The sequence below is a fragment of the Patagioenas fasciata genome, chromosome 7 (genome assembly GCF_037038585.1).
Source record: "Patagioenas fasciata isolate bPatFas1 chromosome 7, bPatFas1.hap1, whole genome shotgun sequence".
NCBI classification, from domain to species: domain Eukaryota; kingdom Metazoa; phylum Chordata; class Aves; order Columbiformes; family Columbidae; genus Patagioenas; species Patagioenas fasciata.
Window position 1 is genome coordinate 23,470,556 of NC_092526.1, and position 21,866 is coordinate 23,492,421.

Below are 21,866 nucleotides of genomic sequence, written 5' to 3' on the forward strand. Positions count from 1 at the left end.
TGTATGGACACACATGTATACCTACAAAAAATTATTCCTGTTAGCAATTTTTTTTAAATCTCATGATTGCAAAAAAATTTCAGTGGAATTCTCTGATTAATCAGTTAGTAAACATCTGTGAATTCTGCTACGCTCTTTCTTTTTTTTAATATTTTTTAATAAGCTATGAGAAACCATATCCATGATTAAGTATAGGCATTAAATATAGTAGGGTGCGATTTACCGCTCTCATTTGTGTTCATGCTTCATTCTCTTTTATCCGGTATCTGAACTGATACAATTTCACAGGCCTTCTTGGGCTCTGAACATCAACTTTATTTGAAGGACAGCTCTGAATATTTAGCCAAACTCATACACTTAAAACGACATTTAAATTATCATTTCCTTTTTCCCTGAGAACATACTTCTACTCTTTAACAAATTCAGAGAAATTTGTTTTCTGAACACAAAACCTCTTTTGTTTCAAATTTAGATTTAAAAGGTAATATATCTTAAAAAGAGCAATGATGCAAATTAATTGCACAATAACGGATGAAAGTAGACAAAAATAGTTCATCAGATGATGATCAAAATGCAGCTTCTTATGTAAGTTGAAAGTAGATTTTATAGCAACTCACCGACAACCTTAATAACTGAAAAGTTTTTGTGGGTAAGAATCACTTTTTCTACCTTATTAAAGAAAAGGAAATATTCAAAATCTTCTCTTTGAACTCGGTTAACTATTCTATAGCATTGCACTAAGAATATTTAACTGCCTTGGTAAAGCCTACAAAAGCTATTATTTGTCCTGTCCTATATTTGGTCATTTAATTGGTGTTAGGCTGTGTCTGTAGCTAGTGCAGCTCAAGGACAGACTTTTAGATTTACTAAAGCTAGGTCTCTAAAAGCATCAGAGCCTAATGCTCCACAGTGGTCAAAAATAATTTATAAAGGTTCAGAGAACAAAGAAAGAAAACTCCATGGGCCACTTCATCCTGAACAGGATGTGCAGTCCTGGCCCCCTCATCTCCAAAAGATCATCACAGAGTTAGAGAAAGGCAGTGAGAAAGATGACAGAGATGATGAGGGGTATGGAACAGCCTCATTACAAAACCTGAATGTATGGCCTAGGACTCATCGACCTGTGAAGAGAACAATAAGGGGGACATGAGTGGCATAGAAAAGGTAAATGGAGATCAATTGTTCACTGTTTCTCAGAACACAAAACTAAGGAGCACCAAATAAAATTGTGAGATGGAACCTTCCAAAAGGGGACACTGCTTCCCGTAAAACCTAGTTAAGGTACAGAACTCACGCTACAGTTGCAGACAGCAAAGTCTACAAGGGTTCAAAAATGTGCTCAGAAAGTCACTAAAAAAAAAAAAAAAAAATTCAAAAATCTCTCCCTCCAAAACTTGAAAAAATAGCAAAGGTAACAAATTCTGCTCAGTAGTCCCTGAACTGCAAATTTTCAGAGGCTGAAAGAGCACACCAGAGAACTACTACTACATGTTCATCTTGTTCTTACACTTTTTTTTCAATGTCTGCTATTAATAGCTACCAAAGGGTGAATACTGGACTATGAATAGGTCCTTTGATCTGACCCAGTGTGTTCATAGTCAGAGAACTTGCTAACACAATAACAGATATAAAACCTGGGAGAAACTCTTTGCAAACAATTACCCAGATCTCTTCTCAGATCTGCCCAATTTATTATAACTTAAGACATCCCTTAGAATAAACTAAAAAGAAGTGAGATGCAGAAGAGCTATGTTAGAACTGTCCATAAAAGAACCTTCATGCACCAACTGCATTTGCATTCTGTGCATTTTGGCTGTAGTTGAAGTCTGTAGCCTAGTGTGATTGTCCAATCTGTTCCAGATTTCACAAAAACATGTTTTTATAACTGTGAATTCTGTCTGCCTACAAAGGAGTTATGATTTGTCATGTTAACATTTTAATCTTTATCTTCTAGAAAGATAAAGTCATTTAACAAGTGGAAATCTTCAGTGCAAGACAAAGACAATCTGAATATCTCCAGAAGATGCTCAATGTAAGTACACTCTAGAAGGGAATAAGCAATGAGGATAGAAACAGAATTAGAGAATGTGGTTGTTTTCCACTTATAATACAACCCTCCATGAAGTGATCTTTAGTAAGTCCAGAAAAAGATGAATACTTTACAAAGTTGAGCTAGGATTCAAAAATCTCTATCAGATTTGCAGCATAGAAAATTATATATTCACGAATATTATACAATGTTGGGGCAGTCGTGATAAATCATCTGAGTTCTACCTTTATCTCTCACTTAGCTTGCTTTGTAGTCAAACTTTTTTATCTTAGTGTTTTTCCTAACTTCCAATTTAACTATGTTAGAAATTTTACCAACACAGCAGATACCTGATGTTGAAGTTGATTAAATAAACTGCAATATAAAATAAATCACACTAACACCAGGATATCTTACTTTTTGAATTCTGAGAACGCAGAGCCTCATAGAATCATAGAATTGTTCAGGTTGGAAGGGACCTTCTGAGGTCATCTAGTCAAACCCCTCTGCCATGGGCAGGGACATCTTCAACTAGATCAGGTTGCTCAGAGCCCCATCCAGCCTGATCTGGAGCGTTTCCAGGGATGGGGCCTGGAACACCAAACCAAACACTAACACCAAACCAAAATATTAGACAAAACAGAACTACAATTGGAACTAAATTCAAAACAACTTTCAATGTCTGATGTGAATATAACACTGACATTTTAGACATCAGCTACAATAGCTGGTGCAATCAAATGTAGCATTCCATGACGATTTGAGGAACTGGCTGGTTTGGGTACTCAGGACAAAGCACAGTAAGCTTGTTTTTTCCATTGCAGACTGGAAATATTTCATTACAGAGACACCATACCTTGCCACAGAAAGGGTTATGATCCTGTTTCACTAAACTGCACTTCACAACTGGATGCACTGGGTTTTCAGGGTTCCCAGCCACACTGGCACAAACATAGGAAGGTGACATCTGCCAGAGCTGGGGCTGCTGAGCCCTCTGTGCCACCGAATTGTCTGCCCTGAGCAGAAGGACCAGTAACTACAAGACAGGCAACAATCCTGTCTCAATCTCAACAGCAGCTCACCTTACCCTCTCCTTCCACAAGGCATTTAGGTCTCGATGGACTGGGATTTTACAATGCAATCACACTTCACGTGTAGTTTCCAATTTGTCCTAATCACAATTGACAAGACTGCCAAAGACAGACAAGTCAGGCAACAAACACATACAGTGAGATACAGACTGAGGGGATATACAGAAGGAAACAAGTATTTATGTCAACAGTCAATGGGTGCCCTCAAGCATCTAAATTTTACTCAACATTTTCCATTTGCTTTCCAAAGCATGTCTGAAAAACCAACAGAAAACACAGATATTCCATTTTATGTTTGTCATTCTGTTACTGCAGGATCAGAGCACCTCTTCAGCATTGCTGGGTTAACTTTGTAAAATCCTGTGAAACTTGTTTTGCATCTATTTCTTTATAAAAGAACTAACAGCTGACCAAATTTCCCTTCCTCCCACACCTTCTAAAGGGTAAAACAAAGGTAAAGAAGGCAATGTGAAAATGATACAGAAGTGATCTTAAACTTAATGACTGCTTGAATTACAGAGTGGCATTTAAGCTTAGTATGGAAAGATCAACTGATCCACACAGTTAGAAAAGTAGGGGTGAAATCAGGGACCCTGAAGTGAATCAAAGTCTTCCATCGAACTTGGAAAAGTTTTGCCCATACAAACCACCCTACTGACAAGCTCCATTTCTGGCCATGGAGATGATGTTCTGAATTCCTACTGGGATTACCTAAGTTGGAAGCAGAGCTACCTTTGCTGTCTGGCAGTGTAGCGACACAAATGCAAATGATGGTCTCAAAAAAATTCTATAAATTCCAGGTAAAATCACATAAACTCATCATCGCAACCACAGCAAACTTCTTGCAGTCAGGATGAACAAACAGACCACAGAAATTATCCAGTCTTTAAGAGATGCTACCATGTCAGCAACACACTCAGTGGGAATATTGGCCAATAGGTATATTCTGCATACATATTCCAGGGAGGGTAAAAATGGAAACAGGGTAAAACTGTGGCTCCAGTCAATGGATATTTCTGCTACACTTCCCAGTAGAGAGAAAAAGAAATCTCAGTGGTAAAATTCCCTTGTGTGGAAAACACAGTGCTGCAGTTCACTGAGAGCTTTCAGCTAAGGCACAACAGCGAAGACACTCATTCATACACTTGAAAGGCCAACAGCAAGATGACACAGCGTTACTTGCTGTGGGATGGCGAGCAGCAACCAAGGCCACTGTCCTTAATGAACAAGTCATCCAGCTAGCGCTTAAACAGAATAAAATGGCTGCAATATGCTGCAGTTTTGGATTCTGAGGTGTTTTACCAAACACAGAATTTAAGCAAAATAAATCAATGATAACAGCTTTGCTATAATTTGAAACTGTTGCCCGAATTGATCATGAACAGTATCCATTTTCTTGTCTACTGGGTATAAAAATCCATCTGGGGCAGGAGTGCTCTGTCTTCAAGCCAGGGGTTAAGACAGCTGTTTTCTTTTTAGTTTTAAATGAATATTGCAAGAGCAGAAGTAGATGAAATAAAGTATTAGACCCTAATATGCCACACCAATTTATTCTATCTGGAATATACTACAGAAACAAATATCTCAATAAAACACATTCCCTTCCACTCCCCAAAAAAGAAAACTAATTCATCACAACCTATTATTCCATTATATTCCTATTTTAATTGTAATCTTATTTTACCCATCTAAAACTTTCAGTAACTGCATCTTCTCCTTCAGTGTTCTTCTGTCCCACTTATATTTAAAACATTGCTAATAATTACTATCTCCCATCTAAGTACTTAGGTGCAGAGCTCAGGCCAACATAACCTCCATTACCTTAAAAGCAATCCAACTATTTAAAACTTACAACTATTTAAGTTCTTTTTTTAATTTTGGTTTTTATTTATGTTTTTAAATTTATAACTGATCCACTTGCCAGAATTTTGCAGAGCAAGGAAAACAGATCTGCAAACATTGTTAGCTAACAGGTGTGCTGACTAAAAACAACTCCTGATTTCATGGCCATCCCACAGAGGGACTGGAGAGAATTAACTGCTCTCCAGCAACAGTTAGCTAGTAAGTAACCCACACAGTACACTCATCATGTGAACTCATAAGATGCCTTTTAATTCTTGACTGCCTGCTCCGCCAATGTCTATGTGGGGTCACATCTGTAACAGCAGAAGAGCAAAATAAAGCACCACGAGCTAAAACAGAATTGGTATTATCCTGGTGGTGCAAACAATAATGAATGTTAGCACTTCAGAAAGGGTTAGATAAGGCTAAAGATACCAATCTGCAACTAGGGTAAAAAAGTACCAGTTCATTAAATGCTGACCTTGATCTTTTAAAAAAATTAAGACAATCACAAGGGCATTTATTACTAAGGTCAACAATACAGTACAATCTTTTGAATATTTTATAAATTTTAAGATGAAATATTAATTACCAACCTTAATGCCAAAGTGTAGGTTCCAGGTTGCCGTTGGCTTTCACGAATGAGGTAACTTCCCTCTGCAACACTTAATAATTGGTCAGCTTCCTCCCTTGAGATCATCCCATGGAATCTAAGGAACAAAGACTTCCTGAAACACGTGCCTTTCCACTTTTAAATTACCTTTTCCTCTTCTTTTAAAAGCCACCAACCACAGTAATTAAAAAAAGAACAAAACATAAAAATGACTGATTTGCAGGAATCTACAGCTCAAATTAATCCCCCTTTATGCCTGCATTTGAAGTCACTTTAAATGGTTTTAAAAATTTTGATGAAACAATATCTATGAAAAAAACCAAAACACATTGCTTTTAAAATTTCCCTGTATCAATTTAATATGTGGAAACAAACCCATTTTCTCCTACTGGCTTCACATGTTTCATGCCAGCGGCATGCAATGCAACATTTTGCAGCTTTCAGGAATATGATGACAATTTGCTAAAATCTTGGGGTTTGCAAATAATCTCATCAATTAATGATGTAATAACCTAGCAATACTACACATCTTTTACCAAAATAACCACAAGTAAGATCTGCTTTGTTTCCTCATGTTAAATCTATCCAAATTCACCTTAGCAGTCTGAAACAGAAGACTCATATGTATACTGTAGACTTATATTGCATTGGCAAAAGCCAACTGGAGGTGGGGGTACAAATGACAACCCTTTTAAAGTACAGAAACATGTTTTTCCTACTTCAGGTAGCACTCAATGACATCCCTATCCATCAGAAAATGTAGTTATAATTTCAGGCAGACAAAAGTGACAGTATTGCAATTATAATCTGATGGTGAACAAGACAGATTGCTGTAAAACACAGAAGAAACAAAGCACCCAGAGCAAACGCTCACAATCTTTTCTGTAACTATCATCAACTAACATGTTCAGATAAACCACTTTCAGAGGTGTATGTTACTTACTCTCTTCCGTAATATTTGGGTCTGTTCTCTACCTAGAAAAAACAACAGAAACTGTAATGTTTCATAACAAGTGAATCCATACAGTATGCACAGTGTCCAAAATATGGTATTAAAAATAGAAAGGGATATAATGCAAAAGTACAGACAAAAATCATTTACCATCCCAGGATCTTCCCTGTGGGTGGAATACAGGGAAACCAAAGGCAGGCCTTTAGGAAACACACTGCACTTCTGAATGGCTTGGAGTGAAAAAGAATGAGCTGTTTGGATCACATCATCCTTGGAGCTCTGCTAATACAAACTGATGGCATTAAGTATTGCTTGTACAAACTGCCAAAAAGGGGAAACAAAAGATTAATTTCATGGGTGTAAGTGTACTATATTGTTAAGCATGCAAATGCAGTGAAACATCTCTAAAACTCATACGTTTACAAGTTATCTTCCATCCCAAAGCTGTCAGTGCCACTGCTGCAAGAAATTACGCTGCTACCATACACCCTGAGAGGGCAAGTGGTAGATTAAACCATCATCAAGTGCCCAAGTCCTGCACCCTTTGACTTCACTGACCTGTGTGACCTGTAGTGTCACCTGAAGGACTCACCAGCAGGTCTGCAGGTGTCACACTGGGTAACGCAAGCTCATCTGTGCCCAGAGACCGCACAGTGCAAACGCACACAACGTGCAAGGGTGTCAGAACACGACCTGCCTGTCAAGTATTTCAAAGTAAAAAGTAGCTTATCTGCAGTTGTCCAGAAAGTTTATAGACAAGTGAGGAACTGCAGACCAGAAACCAGCTCAATCATCTATAATAAACCACCAGATTATCCCTCCTTGGTAAATTTAAAGGAGGAAACCCTTTGGGGAGTAAAAATCAACAACTATACAAACCTGAACTACAAGAGTATAAAATGATCCAGTAATCTCAAACCACAAAATACTCGCACTAAGCTGCCACTTTGGTTTCTTTTTTCCATCTTTTCAGGGGAAAAAAAAAAAAAATTCACACTCTGCAGTTAGCTCAGTGGAGTATAAATAAGGATTTCAGATGTCCAAAACAACAAAAATACACCCCAGTGTACAGTCTAATGACAACTCTTTCCCATTCCCAGCAAATAAAAAGCTACTCCAATCATTAATCACTTCTGAAAAACCATACAATTGCTGTCAAGATTAATAATGTTCTAAAGTATTTCCTTTTCCTACATAACAGCAATTGAAAGTTGACTGGTGTGATAACTGTTTTCAAAGGGCCTAAAGAGGCTGAATAAAAAAAAAAATTAAGAACAGTCTTACATTTTTTTTTGTTAAATGTAGGGTATTTCTTCAATAGGAAGATATCAAAGTGAATGGAGAAAAAGTGAAAACATTTCATTGTTGTTATTACAGAAATTTGCAACAATTCGTATCTAAAACCCTCAAGACAAGACACCACTCTCAGGCAGTTGTTAAAAAAAGAATCCTGTCATGAATAAGATTTTGTTGTCTGTCTACTGAGATTTTATGTTTATCTCAGTGAATTTACATATGACAGAACTGGAAAACTTACATAGGCAAAAGCATTCCACTTCAGAAATGCATTAGTATTGTGATAGCGCATCTTCAGAGTACTTAAAAATCCTAAACCAAATTATAATATTATATTCTGTGTGCAAATATTTGAAAATGTGAATTGGCAGATGACTCAAGCAAAGCTTCAAAGAAAAGCTCTGCTGGACTTTCAGGCAGTTGTAACTGGGTTTGCAGCTCATCTCAGTGGACGTGGAGTTAGAGAGGAAAATAACCACTTCTGTTAACACTGAGTCTCTACTGATCAGTTTTGCCAACTCACAATACTTCAGTATTAACGTCAATGTGTAACACCGTTTGCTTGTGTCTTTCTGATCTGGCAGTATTTTTGGACCAAAGTATCGTTGAGTACGAGTAAAGGCAGCCTTAGTTACTTCATATTCTCTATATCAAGCAAAGATCAGCTGAATGCTGTCTTGTGACTTCCCAGGACTTTTTATTTAAGGGAAAAATTTCCTGTTGCTGTTTGTTTAGCCTATGTTTGGCTCAGTTTTAAAACCGTTTTTAACTTAGAAAAAGAAAAAAAAAAAGAAAAATAATTGTGAGGTATTTGTTTTCAATGTTCTTATTTGTATAGCACTTATGGAGAGGCCACAGGAAAGATTCAGGTGTCACTATTACATCTGCAAGAAACACAAAAGTCAGTGAGATATGCACCGTTACTTCATTTCCGATTTTTTTCAAACTAAGGTGTGAAGCCAATGAAACCAAATTTACAAAGAGATAAATGGGACAGAGGTGGCAAGTGCCTTACTGTAGCTATTCCTTCAGAAAAGAGGTTATTTACAATGGAAGTTGTGAAATCATTCTGGTTGAATATCATACAGATAAAGCCATCTTTGACAACAGCTCTAACAAGGACATGCATTCTATGTGCCCAGTCCATGCTCTGTTTCTTGGCCACTCACAGAGGCCATTTTCACAAGACTACAGAGAGAGGTCGTTAACAGGCTTGTTAACGGCTAGCACTGCATTAGGATGAAATTTTGTAACAGGACAGAAAAGGCCCGTGATTTTAAATATCTCCATCATATGTCTGTTTGATATTTTTCATACACAGTTATTTCAAATTTATCATTGAGTGCCTTCATATAGCAGTCAAGGATGCCCTAAACATGCCTGCATGTGCACATGCGTATATAAAAGATTATGTGCACAACAAATACAAATTCCAGGAAGGTAATACAATAAAATCGGACAAACAATATTACAATTTTAACCTAAGCCTCATGCAGAAGTCAAACATCCTTAAAATGTTATGGAATCATCAGCTTTACAAATGAACATCATAACAGTGTTAAAAACCTCGGCTCTGCTGCACCTTCACAATAAAAAAATCCCGAATGAATGCAACACTTTTTTTACATCAGGGTAGCTTCACTAATTTGTGCGTTGCTCTGATATGAAACTAGTGTAACAGAGCAGAAATTCTCTGTATTTGAGAAGCATTTCATGTTAAGTAGGTCATTGTGTTGAATACACCTCTCAGTATCAGAACTTGTACAACACGTGCCTTTGCACCTCAAATAAAAGGTTGGGTTTTTTACAGTGTGATTTCCAATTATTCTTTAACAAGTGCTTTCTCCCCTAATCATCACTCTTGCTTATGTCAACAAGTGGAATTTAACAAGGCAAGAGGAGCACATTACGTGCTAATACCTTACTGAATTACATGTTGTTCCCTCCTACTGACCTCTCTGATGTCCTGTGGACCAAAATCCTCTTCCTAATATTTATGAATTTGTTTATACAGCTGAATAATTCAACCACTTAGGAAAAGATTTTGCTCCCCACTGACTCACGCACGGCTGCTAATAGAAACCCAGCTGAGAGTGAGCAGATCACAAAGCTCAACAATAGCAGAAGAGGCTGAGATCAGAGAGAAAGGTTAAACATGTTACTGCCTGCTGAATGTATTTTCACTTTAAAACTGGCTCAGCTGCATGAGTTGTTCAATACTCAGAATGAAAAACACTTACCTGCATTATAATGAATTAATGCAGAAGCAGGAAAATGCACACTGATAATGTATTCTTTCAATTCTACCTTTATTAGGTAAAAATACGCTTCAAAGAGGTTTTCTTGGGCAAATGGATTCTTTAATGAGAAAATGTGTATTTAATATGTTCTGTTCCACAGCTAAATACCTGCAACTAACCGATTCTTTCATAGCTCTATTTTATTTAGTTCAATTCTCACTAGTTTCTAAAACCTGCAGATTTTATTTCTCAGTTTCTACAACAAAGTTTCATGGTGCAGAAACAGGTTTATTCTGCAGCTCAGAGGCTGGAATGAAGCTATTTTAAAACCCAGAATTTCTCTCTTCTTTTTTTGTTCCCTCTGGCACAGGGAAAGTTTTATACTTAAAGTTTGTCATCTGTTATAATCTTGTTTTGGAATAAATTCATAGAAATATGATGTTATAGGCACTAATGTGTTTCATTTCTTTCTTCAATGATGACAGAACATAGCAGAGTGTTTTGATAGCTTGTGGTACTTTTGCCAATCCCCCATTAACAGACAGAGGAGCACCTCTCTCTATAGAGATGCAATACGCTCAGGTACCCTCCCAAAGTTCTTAAATGATAAGTTCATGCAGGACACACCACTCACCCACAGCAAATTTTCTTCCCTAAAACAGTCCAACTTTTCAATTTGCCACCTGTATAATAGCTAATAAAAGTCTATAATTATCAGTATTAAAATTCAGTGATAACAAGGATAAGAAAATTATAGTGGCCAGTGTGATTTGTATTTGAAGCAGTTTTACACAAATGTTTTTACATTTGGCTGGCAAAAGTAGGTCTCTGGTTCTAAAGAGAATGCAATCTGGATCTGATCAATAGCTGAAGAATTACCAGCGTTCCAGAGGCAGGAGACATTTTCCATTTTCAGATACTGTATACACCTTTATATCTCTGCTTTATATGACTGGATAGGCTAATGGTATTCTGAGAAATACAACAAAGGAGAACTTAGTATAAAATTTGCTTGTGACTTCTTACCACCTGGGGCAAAAAGACCCCAAAGCACTTCTCTGCAGTTAAACTAGCACGACATATAATGCCAACAGATCTTACTGACTAAGTTGGACCCCTTTATCAGTTTACAGTTTCTCCCTGGCTACAGGGTACCTATGCACTGTGTAGTCAACAATCATTATGTTATCTGCTGTAGGATTTCCTTAACTGTGCTGGTACTTTCCCACTCCTTACATTTCTGTTCATTTCTGTTATGTTCTGTTGTGGTTGTTGTTGTTGTTTAAAGAAACCAAAAGGTAAATAGAAAAAATGAAGGTTCTAATTCTATAAGAACTAAAACATTGTCCTGGTTTTGCTAAAAACAAGACAAGTTTCTCTTTCAGTGAATTTTCCTTTCAGCTAAGTTCTTCTTAGTAACTGCCCTTTTCTGAAGTTGGATACATATTTTGGTAGACATAGCAAGGGAATGCAAGGTCGCTGATAAGAATACACGTCACGTATTTGCAAGGAGGAGCAAACTGAACAGGTGATTAAAACTGACCAACTAAGTATTCCATCCCATCCATGTCATACATCATATAAAGGTGGGAGATCACAAGGGTCTCGCTCTCTTCAACTATGGCCGGCATCTGGGGAGGACTCTGCCTGCAGTCCCTGCAATCTGAAGGCCTAGTGACAGACCCTGGATCCTTGAATCCAGTTCCAGTTTGCTGTAGAGTGCAACTCAGGACTTCTGGGTGCCTACCCTGCAGCTGCTGGAGCAGTGCAGCCTGGAAAATTCAATATTGGTTTTGTATATTTTATACTATTTTCTCTATTTTATTAGTAGCATTAGTAAAACATTTTTAACTTTTTCCAACTTGCAAGTCCTCTCTTTGCCTCTCTTTGCTCTCCTGTTGCCTTTTCTTAGTGCAATTAAATGGTGACAAACATTCACAACTGAGGTTCTTGAAGTATCTAACTGAAGAAACTGAAGAATTGTCACACATCACCACAACTGCCAAGCAACTTTATAAGCACACAACATCAGAAAGTCTGTCATTACAAAAGTAAACCATAGCAGGGCTCTCAGATGAGACCCAGCAAATAAAAGACTACAGTGATTGTACAGGCAGTGTCAGCACCTCAGCAAACAGTGTCAGAATGCTACCAAAACCCCCACACACATTCCACAATATACACATATACCCACACACATGCTAGCACTTCTTCCACCAGTGAAACACTTTTGAGGAGAGGAAGGAAAAAACAACTATTCAACAGCAATTAACAACAATAAACACAATTCACTGGAGGCATGGAATAAAATACTTCATCCAATCCAGATGAGCACTCTGTACAATTGCCGTAAAATCACAAACCTCTATTAAAAGACTAAGCTCCTACAAGACTTCAGATATTTTGTATATTAATCTAATGGAAGAGAACACACAACATAGAAGAGAATCTTCCTAATAATGCTGCAATGGGGATAAAAAATTGGAAAACCTCCCAATTTTTCACAGCTCAGATCTTCTATCGATCTCTTCTGCAAATCTCCATCCCACCTTCTTTGATATACACAAGATATATGCACAACAACCTTAACAAGAATACCCCTGCTTGGACACTCATTAACAGTAGAAACACTGGTTAAAACCTTTTGCTAGTATGCTTCTTGAAAAATTCATGTATTGTTCTTTCCTGCAGCTATGTCTTGCTTAAGTGCAACCAGCTACAGCTATACCTTTAATAAAAATACAAATCTATCGGATTAACAAAGGAAAACAAGGGTGCTTCCACTAAATGCAATATTTCACTTGTGTTAAATCTCTACTTTTTATCTTAAAACTTGACAGACTACTTTGCAGAATCACAACTGGGCATTTGAAAAGACGACAGAGAAACATCTGTTTAATTCTGTAAAGTAATTCTCCTTGTGATCTAGACTGTAAGCTATTAATGTTCCTGACAGTGCTACGTCCCTCTGTATTTAATACTATGTCAAAGTGACTAACATACTTCAAAGATTAATTTCCTTTCTCTTGGCACATGATAAAAATGCTGAAGTTTTATTGCAGCAATGTCATAACTTTCAGTGGTTATTCAGCAAGAGCTGTGTTTTGTAAGACAAGCTTAACATTTCAGCATTTTTGAAATTGAAATTAATGTTTCCCAGGTTCCTAACCAAAGCTGCAAGAGAGATGCAGTCATGAGTAAAGTCTTGCTGGCAGGGACGTTTGGTATCAGTGAAACCTGCAGCACGGCAGCTCTGGAGAGGTGCTGCTCGGCTGGACGGCAGCTCAGGGCATGCTGGCAATTCAGTGCCTCAACAACCAACCCTGTGAGCAGGCGCTTCTGTATCACTGTGTATCAATGGGATCCCATTGTTACTCTTTGAGTCATTAAAAATCTGTGGCTTTGCATAGCTTAGCTGCTAGTATTAATGAGTCTTAAGTACTACAATACCAATAACAGCACCAAGGAAGGTTTCAGCCTTGCCTCTGTGGATTTATTGCACGCATCTAAGCAGCAACGTGTACAAACAGGTGCACAGTTCCCCTCTCCAGCTCTGCTCTTCCTTCTGTGAATTTATGACCCAAAAAGGAGGAGAAAAGGCATGTTTCTGTGTATCTAAGAAAATTTAGCCAATAAATGATCCTCAGGTGAAAACACTGTACACAAAATGCTTTTTAATTAATCTTTTAGATCAAAGGGATTTCCAGGTACCAGTGCCCCCAAGGTTACTTACTACAATCACAGCACCAAGTGTCCCAAGGAACCACAGACTGGGTTGCACACTATGAAGTACAGACTTCGAATTACTGGACTCTATAAAATTGAACCTTTATAATACCCACCTCACGAGTGCAGGTTATCCTTCTGGGATGGGGAGCTTCCTGTTGCAACTGGTACACTGGGAGAAGGCAGAAGTTAAATTCTGATTAATACAGAATCATTGTATAAGTTAGAAGTTACGCATTTTAACATTAAATATTGCTGTTTAAAGATGACTTTCTGTAAGACAGTGCAAGAATACATATGTCAAGGTCTCAAAAATTACTTACAAGAGATCACGAAAAAGAATGTTGCTAGCTAAAACAGAATTATTGATTATCTTTACAATTAATCGAGCAAGTACAAGGGAGGAACTAGGTGAGACCAGTCAAGTTTCCATCAGGCAGATCAGAAAAGGATTAATGATAAATGCAAATTAAACTTTATTGTATGTCAAATCAGGCTGCTTTCAGACTTCCTTCAGTAAGCAGATGGAGTCCCACACTACTATGCAGGGCACACATTCGGTCACCTGAAACATGTCAAGACTTTACAAGAATCATTCAGAACTTTGCAGAATCAAACCCCCTGCTTTTGCAGAAGGTCAGCGATGACCTTTCTGAACAAGGAGAAAAATGGTCTCTGCATTTGCGGATCTAAAGACATCAGGAGTTGTGCAGCAGAGTGTAACAGTTAAGGTCCAAGTTATGACACACACACACTTACTAGCACTTTCCCTTCTCCTTTTTTTCTTTCTTTAAAATTAGCCTCATCAAGTCAGAATAAATTTAAGGAGTCAGTTGCAAATTTAGTGGTACTAATGTGCAGACATTCTAATATAATACCAAAGGAGTGATTCTCAATTTCTATCCCAAAAGGAGTTTGGTTTGGCAAGTCACCTTCAAAATGAGACTATCAACACTAAGTTAGTATTTGAAAAGTACTTCAGAACTGAAACAAATGGACATTTTGAATTGTAATGTGTTAAAATTAAATTACGTTTCAATCATTAGTACTAAACACCAAGGTCTAATAACATGTGCTGTCACCTTCTTCAGGTTATAAAACCATACATTGATTTAACCTGTAAGATTTGACTTCATTACACTTATTCTTTGATCATGAGCCTGTTCTATTGACAAATGCTGTATTTATATGCTAAGTTACATGGGAATAGAGAAAATAGCGAGATGCTCAATGATATGGCAATCATAAGATAAAAATGGAAAAATTCACTCCCTTTGTTCCAAAGAAAAAAAACTAATGTTTTTTTCCTGACATTACTAAAATCAATCCTTACCTTTCTGTATTGGTACTACAAAAATGATTTTTGCAAGTGATGAAGAATCGCACGCTAGTATATAAAACAATAATTTTCATTTCAAGCATTGCATGACCATTTATTTCACCAGCATACAGACTCCCTAGCTTCTGCTGTAAAAGTCACATTTGATGGCACTGGGCCTTGTCCATGTCTAAGTCTGAGAACTGTAGAGTCAACTTCGAAAGAAGAAAAACAAATTACATAGCAAATAAGGATTTCTCTGAATTTCACGGAAGATCAGTGGTGACTTGCAATCAGCATGCTCTGCAGAAATGGCTAAAAACCAAGACTGCCTCCCACCTTACTTCAGGCTAGGTTGAAAAGACTTTCTGGAAGGCAGTTCCTCTTCTCCAAAGGCAGCATCTTTCTCCTCTTCCAGTCAAAAGCACAGCAGGCAGACTAATTAAGTTACAAACCAGGATGCCTATTCCTCCTCCTCTAATTGATGCATACAATTCAAACTGTTCACACCAGTTTCCGTGCTGTAATTATTGCCAAGGAAGTTAAACAAGACATCCTTCTTCATCTGCCATGAGACAGAAATATATAATAATCAAACCCCATGACCCTGTGCTTAATTCTGACCCATGGGAAGGGTTCACCATGGTGACCCGTGATGGTGCAGAGGCCACACGTACATTTGCATGCAGCTGAGCCTTCAGCTCCTGGCAAGCTGCAACAAGCATTTGGCATTGGAGAGGTTAGATCGCCCTGTTATATATGGTGGCACGGAATAAACTGAACAAAGCATCAGCTTTCCCCGAGTTCACAGAAGGTACAGAGCTGTGATTTACTTGCAATGCTGACAACTGAGAGCAAAATGCACAGATCTCAGTAACAAGTATTGCAATAATGACTAACAATGTTTAATACCGAGGACCAAATGGTCTCAGTTTTATCTTTTAGCCCTCTGCTGCAAGAAAAAAGTTTGTTCAAATCATTCTGTGTGAAAATTCTTTAATAGTAAGTGTCTGACTTGGCACATGACAAGCTACTGGCAAAATAAGTGATGACTCAAAAGGCACAGACAGGCTTTGCCACCAGATCCACAAGCAGACCAAGGTCCCAACCATCTCAATTACATGACAGCAATTGCATATGTTGGCAATTGTTAGAAACTGTTCGAAATCATCCATTTAAAGAAAACACTGAAGGCGGACAAATTAAAAGTCCTCAGCCTTTTTTTAGACTTGTTGCCTTTCTATTTTCTTCAGTTAACATAACTGTATTTTAAGAAACACTGACATTCCTAGACTGTTAAGGCACATACGGTTTTGCCAACTCCTGTAATTTTTCCTACAAATTTTACAATATCTGACTATTCACTTACAGCCTAAGCTTTCTGAAATTTATTATGAGATGTTCTCATTTACAGAAGTTATCTAATGGTCATATTGCACAGAAGATCACAGAATCGTGTAACTCACGATTACTTTAACAACTCAAAAATTGGAAACCTAACCCAAACAAGGCTGACTTATGAGTTGTAAGGCCTAACACTGATTTTTTAACATGTCAGGTTGGCAATGGCAGGGACAGAACAGAAACAACCAACCTCTGTGAGCTATTACCAGAAAAGTAGCTGATAGAAAAGCTGTTTTTCTAGTGCTCATTTAATTCTACTATATATGCTTTAGCTGAAAAAAACAATTTAATCTGCTCTTTTATACGTACTTTCTTTCTAACCCTCGTTTTCACCAAGACTTTAAGACAAACCCAGTGTCTCTAATTGTAAAGAATATCCACATGAAGGATGGAAAACATTCTGAAATAATTATATTTTATTCAGCTGCTAATTCTCCACAAACTTTGTAGAGCCACAGTTTCATCATGTGAAATGCTGCTTGGGCAAATCCCTTTAGCCAGCCTGAAGACACCAAGCCTGGGAATATATACAAAAGAAAATGCAAATGTAAGTTTGACATCCCTAAACTGTTAAGAGTGTTAAATACACAAACATTCTGCTTTCAAAATCTGCTTTTAACAGAAGAGTTGTCTCCTTTCTGTGGTTCCTTAAGCCTCAAAATGTCTTGCACCTTAGCTCTTCTCTCCACAACAAATTAGAATTTAGAAATGAGACACTGTGGGAAGCTACGATGCTTTGTCATGGTGTCGTTTGTCTCTTGTTCCATTCAATCTCCCTGAACCTCCATCAACAATTACAGACAACAGGTTATCCCTTTAAATTTTGAAATACAAAAAATGTCCGTGTAAGTATGGTGGTGGTTGTTGTTTGTAGTGGTGGTGTTGGTTTTGTGTGTCGTGTTCTGGCTTTTTTGTTGTTGTTGTTTGTTGCTTCATTTGTTTTGGTTTTGTGTTTTTTTTGTGTGTGTTTGTTTGTTTTTAATTAGGAATGAAAACCAGCAAGTGATGAAATGCCCAAGGGAGTGGCACCCCGATCTCAGGGCACGGGGCCGGGATCGCTGCCCTGCACATCACTGACACCAAAGAGCTGCAGAGCCTGGGCAGGCTGGCAGGAAACCAGCTCCTTCTAGTTAGGGCTGCAAAAAAACCTATTTGTGATTTGGCATGCCAGGCCAAACAAATGCTCTCATTTTACTACATCAGAAAATTCTGGAGGGAAACTATTTATTTTGAGTTTTTCTAACCAGCTCAAGTCTCAGCTCCAGTGATGCACAGGAGCCCTAAAATTGTGCAAGTGATACCAGCTTTAAGGCACAGAGTTTATGCAACCCCCAGTCTAGGCAGCCAAACCAACATAAGCCAGACCCACATCGGAGTGGGAGCACTTAAGTTAGAGTAAAGTGCAGAGAAGCTACTTCTCTAAATAATCTGCATTCACTTGTCCTTGAGGATAAACAACTGTACCTGTCTCTGAAGAGTAATGGACCCCTTGACGCTTCTTAACTCACATTCTGATGAAAAGAAAAATTAGTCTTTTAAAGCACCCAAATGAAACATTTTCAGCTCTGACTTCGAAAAAAAAAAAAAAAATCCATTGAGATACTTACAGTAAGATTTCCAAACAGGTGGTCTGTATTCATCAGTATCTGAAAGAAAAATGACAAATCTTAATGTTCTGTTGGAAACATTTTAACACAGAAATAACCCTGCAGAAGCATTTGCAGATTAAGATAAATATTGCAGCTAGACTCCAAATTATTTTTTTTATCACAGTATAGAACAAACTGTTAAAAGTTCTCCCTTTACTTAAACTGAAAATATGAAAAAGTATTTTCTTTAGCTAGATAGAATAAAAACTATAGAGATACAATTGCAAAATAGCAAACATGCAAATTAGAAGCCCAAATACCTGGGGTGGGGAAAGGTATATTATTTTACTATGTATGTATCTGTAAGTTCCCTTTTAAATTACACTACAAGGATTTTTTTTTTTTTTTTTAATGTCAATTTATACAGCGATAAATCAGCTTTCATCCAATTTATTCCTGCCATTAGCTTTTTCCTCTTCAGGATAGCAATTAACAACTCCTAAAATAAAATCAGAGTATGAAAGTACTGTGAAATATTTTGTAGGAAAGCAAGGGGTTTTTCATACTGAGTACAACCTCTGCTTGGAAGTAGTCAGTATGTATTAAAAGCAACAGCATATTTCTAATTTCAAATTTTAATTATCAAAGAAAATAAATAGATAAATAATCCAAACGTATTCTAAGTACTGTCTCCCTTATGACTTGCTGACAACTGATCTGACATTTTGAGCTCAGGGCTCTGTTGCAAACGTCATCTCTGATCCCCTGCTTTTCCACTCTGACCAGCGCCAGTTCTGACGCTGCCGGGCACCGCGGTGCTCTGCAAGGTGCCGTGCTGACCCGCGCCGGAGCTGGTGAGGGGCTCAGGACTCCTCACCCCGCAGGGTGACGAGCCGGGATGCCCAGGCAGCTGCACAGCCAACCTTGCTGTCTGAAGCTGCTTCGCAGCGCAGCATCCATTTCTGAGCTCCGTTTGCAGTTGTCTGCTCACTGGAACTACGTGCTGCACCCAGCAAATCCCTCATTTCTAGTTTTTATTATGAGGTTATGTCAAATTCAAGCAATCTGGGAACCTGTTCCTTCAATTTTGGCCTGTGCGGCATCTCCACTTGAGAGTCCTTAAGGCCTCCAAAACCAAGCCTGAAGCTGAGAAAGGATTATGTTTTGCCTCCCCTTATGATAAGCAATCTGCCTCCTTCAGACATTTGCTTTAGTCCATCTCTGCCACCTACAGTCATGTCAAAATATCTCCTAAATTAGAGCTTAGTGGAATGAGATATTTTCTAGCCTAATTGGCACAGACTGGCCAGACCCACCCAGCAGGCTCCCTGCCCTGCCTGAGCTATCATTTTGCTCAGTTTTTCACCCTGTACTTTAGCACTACGCATGCAGACAGCGCAGTTCTTACGGACTACCTCGGTGCTAGCAGGTTTTATAAACACGATTCATTATGACTCTATTATTAAAGCAGCACTTATTCCAACTACCATGCCCCAGAATATGATGGGGTTTGATCTTTGAAAGGTTCTGCAGATGCACTACCATGTCCTGCGGATCGGCCAGAGCCCCTCAAATCTGCACACAGACCTTCAGCAGCCCAGGCTGCACTGCACTACGGCGCTGAAAGAAAATCAGCAGCAACAGATGCAGCAATGGTTATTCATTCCTACTTTGATGCCTTTAATTAAGGCAGTGCAAGTCGATTCATTCCAGAAGCATTGTAATGTGATCCTTAGCACTGCAATGTCACTTGGACAAAGGACAAAACTGTAAGTAAAACTAATGAGCTCAATTCCAGAAGACAACTCTTACCCCACTCGCTGAATTTTCTTTTGCTATGGTCTGTTTTTTTGGCAACATATGCACCAGTTGAATTTACAAATAAGTAATTTGTAAATTGACAACACACTGTATTTGCAAACTATGAGCTGACTGTTATGAAAATACAAATATCTTGGCAGCCTAACCTATACTTGCTCACACTCAAGACATATAATTGTTACAACTAAGGGCAGTATGATTGTAAAAGTGAAAAACAAAAAACTCCAAGCCTTGTTAAAGTCAGGCAAGAACAGCAGTAACTTTCATACAACAAACATTTAACTTTCAGAAATTGGAAGGAATGATTTATGTTACGCAGCTGTGCAAAAGGTTTTTGTTAGAAAAAAATCTGTCAGTGAGTTTTACTGCCTTTACACTGTGAGAATACCCTCCGGCCATCCCACATGAGGTAATGAAAAAACAAAAGGTCATTTCTATTATGATTAAAAAAAAAAAAGTTATCTGATACAAAACACTGTAGCAGCAAGTACAGCACAGTAACAACGGTGAATCAGAGCGTCTGCAGTGCTTGTTTCTGTGGGAGAACGTTTCTGCTGCTAAAACCACTCCACTACACAAAGACAAAATAGAATGAGCTAAATATCACACTGGTCTTTTAGTTATCTCTTTTTAAGGACTAATCAATGTGGTCCCATTTAACATATCATCAGTATTTTGAGATGCATTATTAGGAAAAGGGCTGGACTTTTGGATAACGTGGGCTTCCACATACAGCATCTCCAATCAGGCATCCAAAGCACTCAAAAAGCACTGTAAGGCATGATAAAAAACCCACAGAAAATGCTGAACCCAAAATACATTTTCTCACTAACACTGCACCACTTTCTAATTAATGCAATAAACTCTATGCTGTCAGTTCTCAGATTTTCTACAGTTCCCATCAGCGCAGTATCTCGGCTCTGCTGTTTCCATGATAAAATAATTTTCTACAATCTGTGCATCATGTTTTATCTTAACTATTATTTTCTGCTTAAATGAGATGCAATTCAGCTTAAAGCTGCTCTTCTCCAAAGGTCTGGAGCACTACAGAAAACATAAATCCATAAACTGATCCTATCAGTGTTGGTGAGCCTTTCGCCAGCACGAAGGCACCTCCTCGGTAGGTGCAGTTTAGATCAAGTGCACTGTCCATGCTCACAAATTGCAATTTCAAACTCAGTCCAGTTTCAAACTGACAGATGCTGGTGCTGAATACTCTTCCTAACCTTTAAAAGTGAAAATGTTCGGTAATGTCCCACTATTCCAGGCAATGACAGTTTTTTCATTCTTCAGAATTTTGATCTGGTTGGAAGGGTACATGTTTAAGATTTTATTTTTTTCACAGTAAAATGTGACTTATTCAAATTCTCTACCCTGAATCCATACAGATATCTAATAACTTTCCAGCCTGGAATAGATTAGAAAAGAAACAGCTGCATGCCCAAAACTGTACTTTTAAGCTCCTAAATGGACCTGTCATAGTATAAATATGTACGTGTAAGGAAAACATGAAGAATATCTTAAACTTACACATCACTTGAGACCAAAAATTATACGCAAAGTAAAGGGGTGGGAGGAATCCAGGACATGTGAAAATACATTTACAGTCCTTCATCCAGTAGAATCAGTTTTTTGCCCCTGAACCAATAGTAAAAATCAAACTCCTCTTCAAAGCAAGCACCTTACAACAGGCCCATAACAGCTAGCGCCTCTAGTCCAGGCACGGACCTACTTGGGCATGAACCATCTGCAATTAAGTGACAAGCACAGAGTGATCGTCAGAAATATATGCTTGCACGGAAGAGGGCTCTGCCAACAGAAAGTCAAGCAGCCATTTAAGAGAAGCTCAGACACAAACACAAGCGCCACAAGAGCATCTCAGATTTTTCCACAAACACAAACGTGACTAATTGTGACATTACAACACAGCATTTCCCTTGGTTAT

General features: G+C 38.1%; 1 protein-coding gene across 1 annotated transcript in view; it reads right to left on the bottom strand.

Annotated features, from left to right (window-relative positions):
- CHN1 (chimerin 1) overlaps positions 1–21,866 on the bottom strand; it is a 100,318-nt gene that overhangs the window by 61,408 nt on the left and 17,044 nt on the right. The window contains exons 3-6 of the mRNA XM_065841197.2: positions 18,119–18,157; positions 13,906–13,961; positions 6,519–6,550; positions 5,559–5,672 (exon numbers count right to left, since the gene is read on the bottom strand). Coding sequence (XP_065697269.1) covers positions 5,559–5,672; positions 6,519–6,550; positions 13,906–13,961; positions 18,119–18,157 — 241 coding nt within the window. The remainder of the gene's footprint in view (positions 1–5,558; positions 5,673–6,518; positions 6,551–13,905; positions 13,962–18,118; positions 18,158–21,866) is intronic.